We start from the raw sequence: 22,606 nt of genomic DNA, 5'->3' as shown, positions 1-22,606 counted from the left end.
AGTAAAGAACCAAGATTAAGTCAGTAGGACATGACTAAGAAAGTTAAATGAATACTTAATATAAATTAAGGTTTAACATTTCTTTCTTTCTTGCTTATTTAAACTATTCCGCTACTAAACCTCTGTGTATATATTTTGGCTTATATGTGTGTGTACATATATTGAGTTGGCCAAAAAGTTTGTTTGGGTTTTTCCATAAGATGCTACGGCAAACATATATAGATATGTTTGCCGCTGAACCACATAGCACACAGCACATCTATCTATCTATCTATCTATCTATATATATATTTTTTAACCCTGTGCAAAATATTTTTAACAGGGATCACAGTTAAGACAAGAATTTGAAAAACATTCATTATGCATAAATAAGCTAAGCTGGAAGGAAAAACAAACAGATTTTTTATATTCACATCAAAAATAAAGAAAATCCTATTTATGAATCATAGAAGTTCCCCTAATTTGGTTGGTATAATCTGATCAGTCCAAATTCTGAGATAACAGAACTCAGAGTGACACACTAGGTAACCAAGTATCTTCCACATACCTGAGAGTCCAAATCTTCTCCTTTCATACAGAAATTGGCATCGATGACATTCAGACCCACCAACAGACCAGCAATTATGGCTCCCTCTTCTTCCATCATGAGGGCATTGGGTTCATAGAATTCACTGTAAGAGAAATCCATGAAACACTCTACTCAAGAATCCAATGATGTAAGCATGAGACAAGGAGGAAAGCACTTGCCTCGTGGTTAAATATGGTCATCTATAATAACAGCAAAAAAGTAAAAACAAGGATTACTTGGATACTTTATTTTAGATAATAGGGACATGAACAGACAGACTCTAGATAACAGACAGTCCAGCTGAAAGAAAAGTGATAAGAATGGTATTTTCACTGAACTGAGCATTCATGCTTCTGCCACAAAGCTGTATTTGCAACGCACCAGGGGATAATTTTTCAATCTTTCATGCATCTTAAAAAACCGATTAGTTTGTTTTTTAAAAATTGCTTTTCTGATCCACTTTATTTTTATTTTTTAAATTTAATTTTATATATATTTAAAATTTTTTTATTTTTTATTGGAGTATAGTTGACTTATAATGTTATGTTAGTTTCAGGTATACAGCAAAGTGATTTAGTAATACATATACTGTATTGTTGTATGCAATAGTAGTTCATTCACTTTCACTGCTGGACAGTATTCCATGGTAGGGATATACCACAATGGATTCATTCTATTTGCTGTTTCAGTTGTGCAGGCTACAGTGCTTTGCTGAACACTACTGCACATGGGTTTGGGTACACATACACATGCATTTCTGTTAGACATACCTAGGGTGTGAAAGTGCTGAGTCAAAGTGAGTGAAAATATGTATGAAAAAGTGTTCCATCTAGTTCGTAAGACTGAATCCATTTACTCTGGTGCTCTGCTGGATGAAGAGCTAATTCTTCAGACCCCAATTGAATCATATAATTTTTTGTAGCCGCCTACAGCCTGAACACTAGGCTCTACACCACTTTAAAGCTTGATCCTTGGAAAGCTGAGCCTTCCCCTTGTGGAAATAAATAAGCTCTCCAGAATGGTTACTGTTTCTCTTTCCCCTGATTTGTTTAATTTTCTTAGGCAAGAAAACAGCAATCAATGGCACACGCAGCTGCAGCAACATTAAAACAATGCTCCATGTTAGGATCTGCAGTGCAATTTTTTTGTAAAAACTAGGCTCTTGAAAAATTCAGCCATGTCTTTAAATTCTCGATTACTTATTCTTCTTACAATATTTCTCAGAGGCAGTCTGCTATACCTGAATTTCTTTTAGTAAATATTAATGACCTATAAAGTATATATAAAAAAGTACACAAATCATACAATACAGTGGAATGAGCTTTCACAGAGTAAACACATCTATGCAACCAGCACTATATTAAAAATCAGTACATCATCAGGACCTCCAAAGCCACCTTGTGCGGTAGCTCTTTCCTGACTTCTATCATGAAAGATAAATTGTGTACGTTTCTGAACTTTATATAAATGGAATAATGCGGGATGTATTTTTCATGTCTGTTTTCATCTGCCCAACATTACCCTTGTGAGATTAATCCATATGGCTGTGTGTAGTTGCTATACGGTATTTCATTGTATGAGTATACCATAATTTACCTATCCATTCTACTGTGAATAGATACTTGGGGTCTATTACAAACATTTGGGGCTGGTACAAACATTGTAATAACTATGAACATTCTTGCTCGTGTCTTTTGTTGGATATAACTATGCATTTTTTTATTGGATGTAATAACTAGAAGCAGAATGCTTGACCACAAGGAATGCTCATGATCAGCTTTAATAGAGGATGACAAACAGTTTTCTTAAATTTCTATACCAATTCACTCATCAGCAGGACATTAAAGTTACTTCACATCCTCACCAACGCCTGGGATTACCTGTCTTTTACATTTTACCCATTCTGGTGGTTGTGTGAGGTTATCACACTCTTGTTTTAACTTGAATTTACAACATGGCTAATGAAGTTAGGTATCTTTTAATATGTTTACTGGCCATTTCAATTTCTTCTTCTGTGAGAGGCTTGTTCAAGTCCTTTACCCAATTCTGTCTTTGCTCATCTGCCTTTTTCTTTTTGGACTGACGGAGTTCTTTATACACCATGAGTATGCATAATTTGTTGAATATATGTATTATGTATTGCAAATGTCCCCTTTAGAGTTATGGGTTACCTCTCACTTTTTTTTTTTTATTTTGCAGTACGCGGACCTCTCACTGCTGCGGCCTCTCCCGTCGCGGAGCCCAGGCTCTGGATGCACAGGCTCAGCGGCCATGGCTCACAGGCCCAGCCTCTCCGTGCATGGCATGTGGGATCTTCCGGGACCGGGGCACGAACCCGCGTCCCCCGCATCGGCAGGCAGACTCTCAACCACTGCGCCACCAGGGAAGCCCTACCTCTCACTCTTAATCTCAAGAGTGACTTCTGATGGACAGAAGTTCTTCATTTTAATGTAACCAATTTAGCCATTTTTTCCTTCACAGGTAGAACTTATTGTGTTTAAGAAATTTTTGTCTACTTTATGTTTCTTCTCAAAGCTTTATTGTTTTCTCATTCCCATTTGTACCTATGACCCAACTGGAAATTTTTGTGTGTGCTGTATTTGAAATTTATGTTACATGTCAACTTCCTGTCTTAGTGAGCCTGGGTATATGCTAAGGCGTCAAAAGCCTTTCCTGTTTTCTAAAGGTGTTAAGTTTTGACCTGTCCTGCAAAGGACCATACATATGCCACAGAGACAGTGTGAACACACTTAATATAAAAACATCTATTCTTGCGTATGTGTGTGTGTGATGTGGGAGAAGGTATTAGCTGAGCTACGTGAAATTGTCATGAATCAAATGTTTCTGACCCCCCAAATGATAAATTTATATGCTTCAGCTTCATATGATATAGAACATGGAGAGAAAAAGAAGGAAGCTCAACGAGAAGATCTTCATACCTGAGAAGTTCCTTCTTATTGATCAGAGCTTTCATATACTCTGAAAGTTTCTTTTGCATCAATGCCAAACGAAGCCAGGCTCTTCCTCTGCCTACTGGTGTCCTACAAAAACAGAAACCAACTAAAAGTAGCAGAGCTAGAGGCCACAGTGGGACAGGTCCATTTACTCCCGCTAACGCCCCCCCCACCCCCCGGTATAAGGTGCACAGGACGTGCTCCGCACAGCCTCTCCCACCACACCCCTGTGGGAGGACTTCTGTGTGGGCCAGTGGGAGCCAGGGGTATGTTTGGGACAAATGCTCTCGTGAGGAATTAATTACTGAATGAGACTATGATTTGAAGACAAGACCTCTGGAAGGCCAAATTGAAAATGCTCCATCAGACTAGTTTTGGTAAATCCTCATAAATTTAGTGTGGATCATGTAAGGACCCAAATAACAATAATCAGGACACAGGCCACTTAGACCTCTACTTGATTACAATTAGACCAATCTAATTTGGGAAGGTGATTTACCACTCTTTTTCAAGTCCCAAGGCAGGTTCCGGGTGTCAGTTCCTGAGGCTCACTTGACAACTGTTTTAATCTTGGTTCTCATCAAACACATTGTTTGTCTTAAGTCCAACACGCCACCTCCCTAGATCTAACTTCTTGAGACTCACTAGCTGATACCCAAAAGTGCTTTAAAAAAAAGAGAACATTTGGTATTTTAACATGACATGAAGACAACCTTTCTTAGATTAATAATAATTATCCCTCACACTTCTCATTATTCTACACTACCAGTTCTCTCATAACATTACTTACTCATAACAGCATTCTGCATTTTGGACTGTTATGAAATAAATTATTATGATCACCATTGTCTTTAGTCTCACTCCTAAAGGAGGTAGTTTAGAAGAATGTTTTCCCTGACACACGGAATTGAACCTTAAACTTACTTAAGTCCTGGAAGGTCTTTAACACTTGCTGTTATCTCTGCAGCTTCTGGGACAAGCTTTTCTACCAGTTCTAGAGGCCCCCAGAAGGATTTATTTTGTCCAAGAAAAGTTTTCTTAGCTAAGGCGATAAAAACAAAGCAATATTTTAATATTTTTCACAACATAAACACACTCTCAACACACACATACCCTCTCCCATCTATTCAGTGTGCTTTTTCGGGAGTTAATCCCAGATTAAGACAGTTCTAAAATTATTCATGCTTTCACAAAAGATAACATTTCATAAAAATCAAAAACCCCCTACTTTCCAAGACTCGGTCCTTCCTCTTTCAGGAAGAATTTATGGACTAGCTGTATTTTAACAATATCATGCTTAAAGCTGTGTGATATTAGTGAAGAAAACAGTCCAGTGGAAAAGAATATGTAATCCAAGAACAGGTTATCAAAGATTGGAGCGGGAGGAGGAAAAGAAGCCAAGGTGAATAAGACCAGGTCCTGTCCTCAAAAGCTCACAGTTAAGTGGGAACAGCATGGATGCAAGAGTCTGGAGATCTGAGTTCTAGCACTTGCTCTGCCCTCACTCACTGTGTGATCTTGGGCAAGTCACATCCCATTCTAGATCTATATCCATCTGTGAAACACAACTGCCATCTGGAATTAGACACTTGTAACAGCGCTTCCAGCTCTAGCTTTTAAGACTGTATTTTTTAAGCACTATACCTCCTTTAAGTCAAACATATCTCTGCACCCACATAGGTTGCATTCCAATGGATTAATATTAATTCAAGCCTCTTATTCTTTGGTTCCACCAGGAATGGTTCTCTTCTGGAGCATGTATTTCTAGGAAACAGGTGTGTGCACATTTGTATTTTGAGGCCATGGTCTACCTTTCAAGCCATGTTTCAGGCAGTGCTCCATCACCACAAAGAACTGCTGGAGAGGTGCGTAGTCAGAGTCCAGAGTTCTCCCTAGGTTCAGAGCAGATTCAATCAAGCCCTTGATACTCAGCTTGGCCATGTTCATCAGGTTCATGCGTTCGTTAGCCATGAGATAATTAGGATCTGCAGCCAAAGGAGAAAAGGATGAAGCCTGGTTACTGGAAATAGCGCATTAAAAAATTCAGTATAAGTTCACTGTGTTGACATTTGTATTGATGGTGCAAAAGCAAGAGCAGGTAAGACTGTTGGTGTCTTAGCAAGAATCAAGGCCTTGGCACCAAATTATACTATTAGTTGTTGTATTCTTCTCCACCATGTGCTTTGCTTTAAACAGAAAAAAAAGATGCCAGTCTCCCTTAGGAATGTTCTTGGTGAAACAGTAAAAAATGTATTTATTTTATAAAATTTTGAGCCTTGAGTACAGTCTTTTAATATTCTCACCACCGTCTCTGTTACCAGCCTAACCTGGGTCCATCACAACTCAGTACTGCACAGCAATCATACTGGGCTGTTTCCACCCTTGCCCTGCCTCACCCATTCTCTACAGCTTGTGAAGCGCTCTAAAGAATAAAGCCAATGTAGAGAAAAAGGATAAAGCGCTTAAACTTTGTTCCAAATATGCTATGTGCATTATTAGTATTTATACTAGTTAGCATTATTATTTAAACTAAGCATTACTAAATGAACTAAAAATAATTAACATTATTAGTATAATGAAGTATTAGAACTTAATCAACTCCCCGATTTTTTACGACTTAACATAGAGCATGTGGCTCTCATCAACCAACTAAACTCCCTGAGGAAAGGGACTAAGTACCACATTTTACCTGACATCCTCCTAAAAGTTAAATATGTTACATTTCTATACAAATTGAAAAAGGCCTAGAGATTTATGAAATATTTTACCTTTTTTAGGAGGACTAAAAGTAGTACTAATAAAAGCCACGCTCCCATAATAGAAACAAGCTACAGCACAGAGCAGAGATTTCATTCAAATTGTCCCAAGTAATTTTCTTCACACAGTGTTTTCATTTAGATATGCATTCACAGTTAAATGAAGCAGAATCAAATAGTCAAATTCTAAGCTCATCTTCTCCATTAAATTTAAGGACTTGTAGGTTTACAGTGCCCACTATACAAATCTTGGTTTGTTGTAGTGTTTTCTGAGGTAATTAATTTTAGAGGATACTTTATTAGGAAAGTCAGAATTGGTGTCTGTTGCCACTAATTAATTCTCTCTTGCACACCAACACATGTTTTAGGGCCATGCTTCTAATCTGGCTCTCTCTGTTCATTGTAGGTCAACTTACCAAGAATGGAATAAACCCACAAGGGACATTGAAATACACAAAAAACTACCCCCTGACAAACCGCCAAGAAGAACAATGTTATCAGATATTAATTTCCAACGGTATTATCAGCATTTATGTGCACTTTACTGCTTCCAACCTTCCATAATCCCTGGGAGAAAGGAATAGGGCAGGGGTGTGTGGGTATCCATGAATGTTTGTGGAGAGCTACTGGAGTCTCCATTTAACATAACAAAATGTGGCTGAAGTTGGATTAACTGGCAGTCCATAAGGTACCACTCCATCTGCCTTAAGTCTGTTGACCAATAATTCAGGGAGCTAATAACACAATGAAGCAATGCTCCTAGTCAAAGTAAATAATCGAATTCCAACCTAGCGAGAACTAGGCACGTGGGAGAGCTGGATTTGGAATATGTACAAAACACGATGCTTTGAGGCATTTTTCCAGAAGCAGTGGTACTGGCTCTTCTATATTGCCTCATCTCGTTCTTCGTGTAATCAGTAGCAAAAATGTTTAGGACATCTGGTCAGTGGCTGCGATGCATTAAACTACAGAAAGATGAACTACTGCCTAGGGAAATTAAATTCCTGATACCTTAGACTCCATTAGTATGGTGCTATAACCTATTTGAACTAACCTGCATCAAACATAAACAACCCACCCCTTCTTTAGAAAATATTACTCTTAGCCTTGGCATTACTAACATTTGAGGTCAGATAATTCTTTTTGTGGGGGGCTGTTCTGTGAATTAAATTTAGCAGCAGCCCATGCCTTTACCCACTAGATGTTAGTAGCACCCTCTAGTCATGGCAACCCCAAATATCTCCAGATATTGCCGTAAGTCCCCTGAAAGACATCTCCTACCTATGGAGAACTACTACTCTAAACAAATGGAAGAAAGTCAAACAAAATTCAGGGTAATTTGACAACTAGACATAAGAGCTCAAAAGAATTTATTGCTCATTATTAATTGTTTAATTAATGCAAAAGTTCAACGATTATTTAAGGCTTACTATTATCAAAGTGGTTCAGCACAGCCAAAAAAAAAAAAAAAAAAAGATTTTGTGGAACTAATGTATGCTGTTTGTTTGGCTGGGTTTTTTTGGGGCACACCATGCGGCTTGCGGGATGTTAGCTGCCTGCCCAGGGACTGACCCATGCCCCCTACAGTGGAAGGGTGGAGTCCTAACCACCAGACCGCCAGGGAATTCCCTGTATGCTGTTAAAAAGGGAAGGGCTGCAGTAACCTAAAGAGAGCACGGGGGGACTTCTGAGGGGCAGGTAAAGTTCTCCTTTTGATGGGGTGTTAGTTTTGTGAAATTGGTGAGTATGTGAAAATTCATTGAGCTGAGTACTTATGTGATCTTTTTTATGTATTTTACACTTTTAACTATAAAAAGCTTTAAAAAGTTCTGTTTCATTATATAGACCAGAAAATTATTTTAAAGTGCATGACTTTTACAATGTTGTCTGTCATACTTTTTCTGTGAGAAAAATAATTAAAACTGCAGTTATTCACAATGCTAACATTTAACACTATTTTTCCAGAAGTGAGCTTTTGTTCATTCATTCATTCATTCATTTTTTTCAATAAATATTGAACATCTCCTTGGTGTTAGATACTGTATTTAATGCTGGGAATACAGAGATAAAAGACCTAGTCCTTGACATTCAAGTGCTTACTATTTATCAAACTTGGATTATACAGATGTCTGGAGAACAAAACAGGGCAGTTTACAGAGAATACTTGAAACTTCAGGATAAACATTAATCATCTTCAACAAAGATTAATTTTACTTCAGGACAAATAAATTAAAATGTTTTTATGTTAAGCCATAAATACGCATTCTATGGAATCAAATGTAAATTTTATATATATTTTTAAGGCTAAGATAGTAGATATGAAAGTAATGTAGGATTTCAGGCAAGCTGCGAGTCCGATACAATTTCCTCTGCCATTGGATGTATTCTGAGGGAAAGTTTAAGAAGTGTCCATTACCCATGGCTATTACTTAACATTGTACTGAGGGTGGAAGACCAACGCAATTAGAGAAGATAAAGAAATTGGAGGCGTATAAACTATAAAAGTGTGGATCATATATTACTGCTCTCATACAATCTGATTTTACACCCAGAAAAAATCAAAGTAAACTTTTTACAAAAACATAATAATTCACAGAGGTAGCACAATACAAAATTAATATATAGAAATAGGTGCCAAATACAGGGGATGAGATTTTTGAGTTCAATCTTAAAGAACAAAGAGAAATTAGTCAGGCCAGGAAGGGTTAGGAGTAGAGCTGTGAAGGGAGTAGGATGGAAGGACAGCTTGAGTAAAGGAACAGAAATATGAAAGAACATGGCATACTAAGAAAAACCAAAAAACTGCCATAAGTTTATGATACATGTGAGTAAGGGTTGTGAGATAAGACAAGGGAAATAGGTAAGGGAGAGATTGCTAAGGACCTTGTTTAAGGAATATGGATTTTACCTTAAAGTCAGTAAAGATTTTGATGTGAGGTGTAATGTCACTGATTTGAATTTTAGAGAAGCCATTCTAGCAACCTTGTGGAAGATGGATCGAAAAGGAATAAAAACTCAAAGCTGGGGAGCAAGCAAGGGTTTACCACAAAAGCTGAGGAGGAAAATTATAATAGGGATGGAATTGGAGCAGTGCATGCTTGTGGAGAAGACAGACTTAGCTCTGAGAGATGTTCTAGGGGTAGAATGTTAGGATTTCAGGACTTGATCACCAGCTGGATTGAGGGAAGAAGAAGACAGATTATTTGATTGTTTATACATTTGGACGGTGGTACAAATCACCTTGGTGGGAAACATAGTAGGAGAAGTTGACTAAAGAAACCATGTAGAAATGACTGTAGTTATAATAAACTATATTGGTTTTCAAAGTCCTTTTAAGAGCATATGGGTCTTCATTACACCTCTTCAAGGCTGCTAATTTCCATATGAGGAAATTCTAACAAACTTTACAGAGTCATGTGGTTCATCTAGTCAATAGTGATGACAAAAATGGACCCCAAGTCACATAGCTAAGAGTGACAGTGAGTCACACTGTTCTGCAAACCAATCATCTAACCAAGACCCTATTTTATCTCCTTATAGTACAGTGACTAAGGTTCATACCGAAATATTGAAATGTTTTATGAATAATTGAAGGAAAAGTAAGTTATCTTTATCATTCTGTTAATATTAAGTATGTTACATCATACCCAATTCTTGGTAAAGTGGGAATAATTCATAGGTAGCACAACAGTTACTTTCGATCTTAATGTGAAACAAAACAGTTGTCCTACCAAAATTTCCCAATGATACCTAAAAGCATTAATATGAGATTTTAAATGACCAACTAACAGAAAGATATTGAAAGGAAAGCTTACTTGATGTTTAGAATGACTGAAGACCAATGATTCCTAAATAAATCTACTTTGAACTTTTGCCGTAATAGCTCTTAGAGTATAAAATTAAGCATAAAATGAGTTGTCTGTGATAGTGAAAGAAATCACTGAAAGTACTAAAAAGATCTTTAATAAAACACCATTTAACTAGTCTGATGACACTTATTTGTACAAAATAATTATGAACTTTTACTCAATCCTCATTTTAAAATAATCAATAAAGTCTTAAGACCCTTAGATTATCTATATATGTATCCATATCTGTATTTATCTATTCTCCTTAATGTCATTTCAGATATCACATAAGCTTCTACTCAAGAATAATGAAGAGGAAATTCACTTAAATAATATTTTCTCTGGGTTGAAATCTGTTAAAGGAGTTCATCAAGAAAATTTAATCACTAATTCATTTATCCTGATTGCTACCTTTCCTTAGTAGTAGCATAATCAAAGATATACTTTGCAAAAATTAAGCCTTATCATCAGAAAGATTATATCCACCCACTATTCAATCTGTTTGATATGAATCATCTGTGCTAATTAGCTTATTATATGATGTCAGGCAAGGAATCTTACTTCTTTGGGGCCTCAATTTCCTCATCTGTAAACGTACTTGTTCAGTAATTTTTTTTTTTATAAAGACATCACACACCCGCACCAATCATAATGACTAATTGCAGCACTAATTCTCAAGCAGGGGGCACATTAATATGCGTGGAATGGGGTGAAACAACATGGCTTGGAAAACCCCACCAACGACTCTGATATCAAATGAACTAGATCCTTGCCACTCCAAGTGTGGTCCTGGAACATCAACATTGGCATCACCTGGAAGCTTTCAGAAATGGGAAAACTTGGGCTCCAATGGTACTACTGAATCAGATTCTGGACAGAACCTAAAGCAGTTTGTATGTGCATTAAAGTTTGTGAAGCACTGACCTAGCTCTTCTAGCTCTAGCATGTCATAATTCCATGATTTCACAGATGGCTTCCTCAAGGCCAACCAATAAATACATTTATCAGTAGAAAGCCCCCAGGAGAAAGGAATAATAAAGATCACAGCAGAAATCAACAGCAAATAACACTATTGAGAGAAACCAGTGAAACCCAAAGTTGGCTCTCTGAAAAGATCAACAACATTAACAAATATTTAGCTATACTGACGAATAGAAAAAGAGAAAAGACTCAAATTACTAAAATCAGAAACGAAGAGGAGACATTACTACTGACCTTACAGAAACATAAAGGATTATAAGGGAATACTATGGGCAACTGTATGCCAACATATTAGGCAACCTAGATGAAACAATTTCTAAGGAAAATTTCTAAGAAAGATAAACTACCTAAACTGAGTCAAGAAGAAATAGAAAATCTGAATAGAACTATAATAAGTAAAGATATTAAATTCGTAATAAAAAACACACCCCATAAAGAGGCCAAAACCAGATGGCTTCACTACTGAATTTACCAAACATTTAAAGAAATACTACCAGTTCTTCACAATTCCAAAAAACAGAGGAAGAGGAAAGACTTCCCAACACATGCTATGAGACCAACATTACTTGAGACCAAAATCAGACAAAGACATCATAAGTAAACTACAGATCAGCATCTCTTATTAATATAGATGCAAAGCCCTCAACAAAATACTTGCAAAACAACTCTAGCAACATATAAAAAGGATTATGCAATATGACCAAATATTTTCTTAGATGACACCAAAAGCAAAAACAACAGAAAAAATAAACTGGACTTCACTAAAATTAAAAACATTTGCACTTCAAAGGACATTATTAAGGAAAAAACAAGCCCATAGAATGGGAAGAAAAAATGTAAATCAGATCCAGTATCCAGAATATGTAGAGAACTCTTATAATTCAACAATGAAAGACAAATACAGTAAGTCCCCTACATACGAACCTTCAAGTTGAGAACGTTCAAAGATGCAAATGTGCGTTCCCATGTCCAATCATGTAAGTTAGCTCAGACGTCTGTAAGATTACTGTACTATAAGATTAAATGTTTTATTTTTTGTGTTTGTTTTTTAATGTATTAATGTATTATAAACCTATTATAGTACAGTACTATATATCTGACTGTGTTAGTTGGATACCTAGGCTAACTTTGTTGGACTTAATGAACAAATTGTACTTACAAGCGTGCTCTCAGAACGGAACTCCTTTGTAGGTAGGGGACTTACTATAACCCAGTAAAAAAAGAATGAGCAAAGGGGGCTTTCCTGGTGGCGCAGTGGTTGAGAGTCTGCCTGCCGATGCAGGGGACACGGGTTCATGCCCCGGTCCGGGAAGATCCCACATGCGGCGAAGCGGCTGGGCCTGTGAGCCATGGCCTCTGAGCCTGCACGTCCGGAGCCTGTGCTCCGCAACGGGATAGGCCACAACAGTGAGAGGCCCGCGTACAGAAAAAAAAAAAAAAAAAAATGAGCAAAGGATTTCAACAGACATTTCTCCAAAGAAATACAAATGGCGGGACTTCCCTGGTGGCACAGTGGTGAAGAATCTGCCTGCCAACGCAGGGTAACATAGGTTCAAGCCCTGGTCCAGGAAGATCCCACATGCCGCAGAGCAGCTAAGCCCGTGCACCACAACTACTGAACCTACGCTCTAGAGCCCGCAGGCCACAACTACTGAGCCCGCGAGCCACAAATACTGCAGCCCGTGCGCCTAGAGCCCGTGCTCCGCAACAAGAGAAGCCACCGCAATGAGAAGCCCGTGCACCACAACAAAGAGTAGCCCCCACTCGCCGCAACTAGAGAAAGCCTGAGAGCAGCAACGGAGACCCAACGCAGCCAAAATATAAATTAATAAAATATAGATAATTATTGAAGTTGGGTGATGGAAACGTTAGGGTTTCTTATGCTACTCTCTCTACGTACTTGAAATTTTTCATAATTAAAAATAAAAAACAGGTTCTAACTTCTCTAGCTTCAGGACAAGGCTTAACTGCTAAGCCTCCAATAAGAGTCTAGTGCTGCTTTCTTCTACCCCTGAACATAACCAAAATTCCCCTTTTGATTGGCATTAGCATTGAAATGAACAAGCTTATTTGGTTATTTAACATTCCAAAACAATTGTCTATGTACTCTTACTTTTTCTTGGTCAGGTATTGTGGAACAATAAGAAATCAATCAATTTCTCTATTTATCTAAGCCCTCAGTTCCTAACACAGAGCTCCTAAAAGCCTAGTAATTTCCCAAGTGATAAGAGTCATAGGGGCATCTTTTTTGTTGTATTTGGTTCTTGTTTCTAGTTCTGAAATAGCTCCAGAGTTAAAGGTATTATAAAAGGAGCATCTTTGTTATTTATAACAAGTCCCTTTCAAACATAGAGTTTATACTAATGAGGTGAATTTTAGAAAGCCCCTAAGGATGGGAGGGCTGGTTGCCAGGGGGAACCAGTGGTGTGATAAGAGGGTTGGAACTTTCAGCCATTCCCTCCCACCTCCAAATCCAGGGAGGGGAGACGGGCTGGAGAAAGAGCTCAAACATCAAAGACCATGATTTAATCAATGATGCCTACATAATGAGGCCTGCATAAAAATCCTAAAGGAAAGTGTTCAGAGAGCTTGTGGTTAGTGAACACATTGAGTTGCTGGGACGGTGATGTGCCCAGAGAGAGTATGGAAGTTCCATGCTCCTTCCCACATACTTTGCCCTATGCTTCTCTTCCATCTGGCTGTTCTTGAGTTGTGTCCTTTTACAATACACCTGTAATTTAGCAAGTAAACTCTTCCCTTGAGCTGTGTGAGCCAGTCTAGCAAATTATAAAACTTGAGGAGGGGTCATAGAAACCTCTGATTTATAGCTGGTTGGTCAGAAGGACAGGTGACAACCTAGACTTGTTACTGGCACCTAAAGTGAGGGGGCATCTTGTGGAGTCTGTGTTAACCCCAAGCAGACAGTGTCAGAATTGAACTGGTGTTGGAGAACTGGTGGGTGTGGGAAAACCTCCCCACACATTTAGTGTCAGAAATGTTGTGAGCGATAGAGGACAACACTTTTCTTTTAGGTATCCATTTCTCTAATCTTTAAAAAATGTCTGTTTCTAATTCCAGCTTGTCCAAGAGTTCCTAAGAAACCACACTTTCTTCTTCTTCACTGGCCTCCCATATCATAATACAATCAATTTTAGTTTGGGAGAGTTTCCCAAACATCTTCAAGTACCTTAACTTGAAGAATTCTGTACCACAGAAGAATACCCTGAAGATTTCTGGGAACATCTAGAAGTTGGGACAATAGTCAGTCTTCTCTGTTTTGATGCAACATAGAAAATTTAGGTGATAAGTACAAATTCAGGAGTTCCTTACTCTGCTCAATTTACTCCATAGAAATAAGTTAAATATCAGGGGGCAACACAGTGATCTAGCATAGTTAGATCTCTGATCTAGAAGAGTTAGAGCTGTCTCTCTCATATTCCCTGAGGGATATTGGGGAAATTACAAATTTCTTTGTATCTAACCTGTAAGATATTGAGACAGACAATCCTCCATGGACTTCTTGTGCTACTACATGTCTTTATGGGTTGTATCAAGACTGCAAGGCTCTCAATGCTCTTTTACCCAGGCCATTTCTCAGGGTTGTTTATGCAACTGATCATCTTAAGAGAGGAGGCTTTCCTACTGCTTCCTATAAAAACAACGGTTCCCCAAACTGTGTTCCTCAGCTGCAACACAGAACCACCACATGTGTAGCATTTTTCTAAGCGATACAGTGTCTCCCAGGTGCAACTCTGGTGCAGGAGGAACTGACACAAATGTGTTGATGCTCAGACTGCTTGCAGTGTCATGAGACATAAAGTCTTTTGTCATGTTCTTCGCCAGTATCCAAGAAATAGGCTAATTTTTTAGTTTGTTAAGTAGAGTAAAACCCAATCTTGACAAAATATAGGAATAATCTCTACCCTTAACTTAACTCCCTGGAATACTGTACACTTGTGCTCCAAATGAGACAACACCAAAAGTAATATAGTTAAAAGCATGATAAATTCCAGTATAGGAATTGAGGCAGACCCTAAATATGAAATTCACAGAAAACATGGAAGAAAGTATTCCAAGTGGGGAGAACGGGTATGTGAAGTGAGGTGAAGGAAATAAGAATGGAGTGAGGAGTTCTTTCTGGGGAGAACTGGAAAACAGGAAGGGTAAAGTCAAATGACAGGTCTCTAATACTAGACCTGCATATCCAGGAAGCCAGCAATGGGAACCACTGTAGGTTTTGAGCAGGGAAGTCGTATGATTAGAACTTTGTTTCAGGATGATTAGTCTGAAAGGATTATGCAAAGTGAATCTGAAGAATTTGGGGGAAAGGATCAAAATGGCTTCACCTGAAGAACTGGACCTGTTAAGGAAACAGAGGAGTCAAGAATAAGCTAAAGTTTTTGCCCTGTGAGCCTCGAATACTGTGCTGAATATGGAAATGAAAAAAACTGAATAACTGTTTTGGAAGTAAGGGGTAAAAATCAGCTTGGCTTTGGATACAATAAAGGATACAATGATGTGGAAGCATTCTAAACATAATTTTCATCACATAGTTGTAAATACAAACTAAAGTTTGGGTTGGGATAATCACTAGCCAAGGGATAATAGTACCAATGATTAGAAATAAGATGTTTCTATCAGAGGAGATGGTTTAAAGAGAAATAGAAGGATGCAAGGTAACTGGCCTTTAAAGGGTGCCAACAATTATAGGCTGGGAACAGAACACAACATACTGGCATTGCTGGAAGAGCTCTTTTGCTTATATCTTGGTAGCTAGAGCTGAAATGGATATACACCAGAGAGGCACTATGGGATACTGGACTATCTTTCAAATTAAAGGTCACAACCCCTTAGTGGGGTATAAAAATCGATTTAGTATGTCCTACGGTATAAGGTTATACATTGTTTCATGAAACTTTTGTTCTAGATATTTAGAAATAAATGATGTGTGTATGGAATTTTGATGAAAAAGTATTTTTGAGAGCCAACTAGGTCTGAACTTTGGTATAGTGGTTAACAGCACAAGCTCTAGAGCTAGCCTGTTAGAGTTTGAACTCTACTTGAACTCTTCCCCTAGCTGTGTAACCCTAGGCAAGTTCCTTTTCTCTTTTCTTTCATTTTTTTTTGCACTTATTATTTTGAGACAATTATAGATTCACATACAGTTGTAAGAAATAATAGAGAGATATTGTGTACCCTTAACCTAGTTCCCCCAAAGGTAACATCTTGCAAAATAACTTATCACAACCAGGATATGACACTGAACTGTATCACAAGGATCCCTCACTTTGGCCTTTTACAGCCACAAGCACTTCCCTCCTGTCTCCTACCTCCTTATAACCCATAGCAACTACTAATCTGTTTTCCACTTCTGCAGTGCTGTCATTTCACGAATGTTATATAAATGGAATCACACAGTATGTAACTTTTAAAATTGGCTTTTTTTCACTCAGCATAGTTCTTGAGGGATCCATCCAGGTTATCAATAGTGCGTTCCTTTTTATTGCTGAGTAGTATTCCACTGGGAAAGTTTCTTAACTCTGTAGGGCTTACTTCCTTCATCCATAAGATAATGATAGGGTTTTAAAGATTAAACAAGTTCATGTATGTAAAGCATTTAGAAATGCTTGGGATGTACTAAGAATAAAAAATTGTGGGACTTCCCTGGTGGCTCAGTGGTTAAGAATCTGCCTGCCAATGCAGGGGACACAGGTTCGAGCCCTGGTCCTGTAAGATCCCACATGCCGCAGAGCAACTAAGCCCATGTGCCACAACTACTAAGCCTGCGCTCTAGAGCCCACGAGCCACAACTACTGATGCCCGCGAGCCTAGAGCCCATGTTCTGCAATAAGAGAAGCCACAGCAATGAGCAGCCTGTGCACTGCAACAAAGAGTAGCCCCTGCTCGCTACAGCTAGAGAAAGCCCACGCACAGCAACAAAGACCCAACACAGCCAAAAACAAATAAATAAATAAAAATTTTTTTAAAAAGGAATAAAAAATTGTTAGCTATCAAAATTATTATGGTCTTCCATTAAGTTTAAAATTTTTATTTAATTTAAAATAAACCTTCATTGAATGTCTACGTGATACAGTGCTAGATGCTAAGAAAATTTCTTAGATATGTTCCTTCCATTTTTCAAAATGGTGGACATCAAGTCTTAACTCACAAAATATATCAAGGAACCAGTAAGGCATCTTGATGAGGTATTATTTCATACAAGTATATTATTTCCCTAATTCAAGTAATGCCCCAGCCACTCCAATGCTCAGAGAGATGAGTAATCTGGGCAACTGCAAGTTCACATAATCTGTTTAAAAGGTTTGTAGTAGGTACAGATAGGAATTCAATATTTATTGAGAAGCTAAAGGTAGTAAACCATGTGCTTTTATTATTTCATTTAATCTTCATAATTTTCTAGTGAGTTTCAAAACTTTTAGACCCAAATTAATAGCATATAATGAGATGAGATGTGAGATAGTTGATCAATGTTGTAAGCATGACACGATTCCACCCTAAGAAGACATTTCATATACTACCAGACAGGAGTTACAGACACATTGACTGTAAAACCAACCATCACTGTAAGAAATCAGTTCACCAGAAAAACCTCCAATTTTGCCAAAATAAAAACACAATAAAAGAAAAACCAAACCCCAAAGCTAACAGTTCAAATCTGTGACCTCGTAGAGTTTGTTATTTTAAAAAGCAGATTTGGGGCTTCCCTGGTGGCGCAGTGGTTGAGAATCCGCCTGCCGATGCAGGGGACACGGGTTCGTGCCCCGATCCGGGAAGATCCCACGTGCCGCGGAGCGGCTGGGCCTGTGAGCCATGGCCGCTGAGCCTGCGCGTCCGGAGCCTGTGCTCCGCAACGGGAGAGGCCACAACGGTGAGAGGCCCGCGTACCACAAAAAAAAAAAAAAAAAAAAAAAAAGCAGATTTGCAGGAGGCTGGAAGCCAGTGTTAACACTTTTCCTATTAAAAAGCCACCTCTTATGACACATCCATAACAACAGATAAGAAACAGAATTAAAACAGCTCAGCAGTGAAGGTCTCCCGACAAGATCTGAGCCTACATACATCAGCAGCTTTCTCCGGTTCTGACTGCAGGCTCCTCCCCAGACCCTGAGCTGCTCTGGGTGTTACATGTGGATAATACTCCATAACTCATGTTCATTCTTGTTACAAGTACTCATTTAAAAAAACTCTAAGTTATGTAAACAGTAAAATTCTAGCATTTCATATAACTGAAATGAGAAGAGATGTAGAAAATTGTATAAAAAAGACAAGGATGAAATGACTCAAAAATAGTTAACAAGTAAAAGCCATTTTCCTTCCCCCTTCCTTCCCCTTCTGATTTTCTTTTTTAAGCTATATTCCAGAAAGACTTTTCTATAAATAAGTTCTTGGCCAACATTACCATATGCCACTTTACTGGTAATCTACTAAGATCATCAAAGTAACACAATTTACATCTTCTTACATGCACCCCTATGTTCATAACAGCAATATGTACAATAGCCAAGACATGGAAACAACCTAAATGTCCATCAACAGATGGATGGATAAAGAAGATGTGGTACATATATACAATGGAATACTAATCGGCCATAAAAAAGAACAAAATAATGCCATTTGCAGCAACATGGATGTAACTAGAGATTATCATACTAAGTGAAGTAAGTCAGAGAGAGAAAGACAAATACCACATGATACTACTTATATGTGGAATCTAAAATATGACACAAATGAACCTGTCTATGAAACAGAAACAGAATCAGGGACATAGAGAACAGTCTGGTGGTTGCCAACGGGGAGGGGGTGTGGGGAGGAATGGACTGGGAGTTTGGGATTAGCAGATGCAAACGGGTATATATAGAATGGATAAACAACAAGGTCCTACCATACAGCACAGGGCACTATGTTCAATATCCTGTGATTAACCATAATGGAAAAGGATATGAAAAAGAATGTATATAAGTGTATAAGTGAGTCACTTTGCTGTACAGCAGTAATTAATACAACACTGTAATTCAACTATACTATAATTTTAAAAATTCACACATCTTCTGGGGTTTTCCCTTTTTGATTTCACCTATGACAATCATTCACAAAAATTCCAGCAAAAAAGAAATGAAAAGGAGGAGGCTGACTCTTACAGTAGGCATGATTCTTGCAGTTGTACCTTGTATCAAAGAAATAGAATTTTGCCAGGGCTAAGTTATAGGGAAGAAGTTTCCAAGAAGGGTACAGATTTGTTGGCCTATATGCAGCATTTTTCTTTAGTACATAGTCTATTAAAGGAATCCAAACCTTAAACCTATCTAGTGCCTGGTAAATAATAATAATAATGATAATGGCAGCTAACATCAGTACTCACTGAATGAATCAACACTGTCCTTTTTTTTCTTGTCTATGAACTGTCAATCAACTAGACAATACTGATCTGCCTTTTCATCAAAATACATGTAACTAATTATATTAAAAGTAGAATCAAAGATGGAATAAAAAGACAGTTTGACTATAGGAAATGAGATGAAACTCAGGATAATTTGCTCATTCAGAGTAAAGTGCTGAAGAAGAAACTATTGGTCATCACTGGAGAGAGAAAACTGCCTTAGTTTTTTGTCTGGTATGACCAAATCTATGGAGGACAATACTGTCCTAAGGCTGATATGAATACCAAGAAGCTTAAGACAATCTCTGCTCTCAAGGATTTTACACTTTAACTAGGAATGTAAACACACAAGAATTAGAGAACAAGTAAAAAGCCTTAAGCTCCACGTTCTGCAGGACTTGAGTGAATGGAGAAATGAACTGGGCCAAAGCTGTCAGGGAGCGCTTCACAGAGCTCTCATCTAGACTAAATGGGGATGTGGGGGGCACAGGGGGAGGGAGAAGGGAAGTAAATGCTCCGGGTGGGATGTCACAGGAACAAGGCAGGAGAGGAGGCTGAGGTCAGCTCATGCAGTCAGTGAAAAGGCCAGTGTGGACAGAGTGGTGGGTGTGCGTGTGCTAGGAGAGTGTACACTGAAGCTGGGGGACTTGCAGGTGCCCAGCCAAAGTGGGAGAATGTAAAATGATAAAGTGGACCCAAACTTCAATTTTTCTATCTTTATTATAAAATGTGTAAATCACCTTGAGATCCCTAAAGTTAGGTGCCAATTACAGAAGAAATAATTATTGGTTTGGGGAACCTTCGTACATTTGAACATATGTGGTACTTTTCAAGGTAATTCCACCAGAAAGGAATGCTATTACATGACCAAGCTCAAAATGACTTAATGTTATGGGAAATCTACAAATCAGAGCAACATTCCAGACCAAATACTTGAAGTTCCTGGGATCTGTTTGTTTTTAAACTGCTTGTTCATGGTAATACATATATATATTTCTTTTCATGAATGATAAAAAAATTTACATCTTCCTAACAAATGAAAAAACAGGCATAGAAAAACAATATAAGAAATAAAGTCCCCTTTGAACATATTATTATCTTAAAGCAACAGCATAAACATATATTAATCCCACTTTACTTGGAACCAGAAAGAGAAAGATTTTTAAATGCAAGACTCTGAAAACCTAATTCTGTACGAAGTACCTGCATGGAAAATCTGGTGAATATGCTTACTGCTCCAGTTACAGTCATGGGAAATAAAACCTAAAGCGGACACTTCCTCTTATGGAAAACAATCAAAAGGTGGTTAGAAGATTAAAAAAAAGAAAACTGAAAGATGTTGGTGTGGCACGCACCTTCTGTATCATCGCGCATTTGCTCCACCAAATCTGTCAAATCCTCCCAAGAGTCTTTGCAAACAGCAAAAAGAAAGGAAAAGAAAGATAAAATGTCATGCAAGCCAAGAAAGAAAAGTGTTATTAAAAACAAGGTTTCAAAAGGGATAACTGAAAGGGGGATAGGCGCCTAGAACTCTTTGGGCTTTAACTCAGAGATTAGAAGTGAAAAGCACTGGGAACATAACCAAAGAGGAATGTGACACTAACTGAGCAGAAATATCAACTATGACTATTAAATAGGTCTCAAAGCTAAGATTAATAATTTCAAGGCTTCTAATTTCACAGATATTCTATGGGATCTGTATATCCCATAAATAACAGATTTTTTTTTTCCCCATTGAAAATCAAGATGAGACTCTGTATTCTAGTGTACACAACAGTGACCTCATTCAGTATTTCTTTTGATCCCTTCCGTGAAGCTAAAAAAACATGTGGGGGCTTCCCTGGTGGCGCAGTGGTTGGGAGTCCGCCTGCCAATGCAGGGGACGCGGGTTCGTGCCCCAGTCTGGGAAGATCCCAAATGCCGCGAAGCGGCTGGGCCCGTGCGCCATGGCCGCTGAGCCTGCGCGTCCGGAGCCTGTGCTCCGCAACGGGAGAGGCCACAGCAGTGAGAGGCCCGCGTACCGCAAAAACAAACAAACAAAAACATGTGGAATGCGTTTTAGACTCAGGCCAAATATCATGATGCAAAACTAGTGACTTTTCCTAAAACAACCAAAGAACAACCTAAAACCTTTCCCGAGCCTTCCACCCAAACAGCTCTCCTTCCCCCAAACAAAAATAAAGGAAAAGTTGCTGTTTTGAAGATAAATCACTTATAATTCAATAAAGACAGGTGTTTATTCAGTTAAAAGTATAGTACTCTCTCTCCCCTCTTACTATAAACTCAGTGTTCTTGTATACAGAATATTCCATATGAGACAAAAGGACACAGATGCCAAGATTACAAATATAATAGATACTTTATTATTGTGTCTTCTAATAGTGTCTTAAAGCTGTAAGATCATTATCTGTTCTGAAATGAATTTTGAGAACCTATAGAATTTTTTTTTAATGGATTAGGTTCATCCTTCAGTAACTCTGAAACCATGGTATTATACACAACTGCAATATTTATAATTAAACTCACAAAATCATGTGAATTTTATATGTGTAAATACGCAACAAATAAAGGTAAGTTCTCAGAGGATGAAGCATAACAGAAATGAGAAAATGGGCAAAGAATACTTTGCCCATGATAAGCCCTCTTTCCTGAAAAATTTATCATGGAAGCCAGCATAGGATCTGAAGCAATAACTTGGAGTAATGATCCAGAAAAAGAATTTATCACTTGTCCTACTCACTAGTTCATTAAATTATCACTGTAATTAAACTGGTCAACTTTGGTTCTCAAGTGGCATAGTGATTTTCAAGTGGACTGTAAGCGTTCATTCTAGTGTCAAATATATGTTCAGTTACCCTGTAAAGACATGCAAAAAACCCCACAAATATATAAAAAGCTAAAATTTAAATTTAAATTCAGAAAACAGGGAAGCAGATGGGGATCTAGTAAAGTGATATGTGATTAAAATGGAACTTCTTTGAAAACTACATATATAAAGATTATTGGTTAGGTCAGACACAAAGACAGGCAATATAAAAAATAATATAAAAGGTAATATAAAGAGAATGCAAGTACCTATACCCTATTACACTTGTACTGTT

General features: G+C 38.0%; 1 protein-coding gene across 16 annotated transcripts in view; it reads right to left on the bottom strand.

Annotated features, from left to right (window-relative positions):
- Positions 1-22,606, bottom strand: part of RUFY3 (RUN and FYVE domain containing 3) — an 84,877-nt gene that overhangs the window by 31,277 nt on the left and 30,994 nt on the right. For 12 of the 16 annotated variants that reach the window (XM_059065775.2, XM_059065779.2, XM_067035799.1 and 9 more), the window contains 4 exons: positions 5,334-5,507; positions 4,447-4,564; positions 3,508-3,609; positions 548-671 (listed from right to left, as the gene is read on the bottom strand). In XM_059065775.2, the coding sequence (XP_058921758.1) occupies positions 548-671; positions 3,508-3,609; positions 4,447-4,564; positions 5,334-5,507 (518 nt within the window). Of the gene's footprint in view, positions 1-547; positions 672-3,507; positions 3,610-4,446; positions 4,565-5,333; positions 5,508-20,860; positions 20,915-22,606 lie in introns of all 16 variants that reach the window. The other 4 variants (XM_059065776.2, XM_067035807.1, XM_067035800.1 and 1 more) reach the window with 1 other exon arrangement.

Source organism: Kogia breviceps, chromosome 6 (genome assembly GCF_026419965.1).
Source record: "Kogia breviceps isolate mKogBre1 chromosome 6, mKogBre1 haplotype 1, whole genome shotgun sequence".
NCBI lineage: Eukaryota > Metazoa > Chordata > Mammalia > Artiodactyla > Physeteridae > Kogia > Kogia breviceps.
The sequence above is the reverse complement of the archived record's forward strand: the minus strand, read 5'-3'. Positions and strand labels throughout refer to the sequence as shown.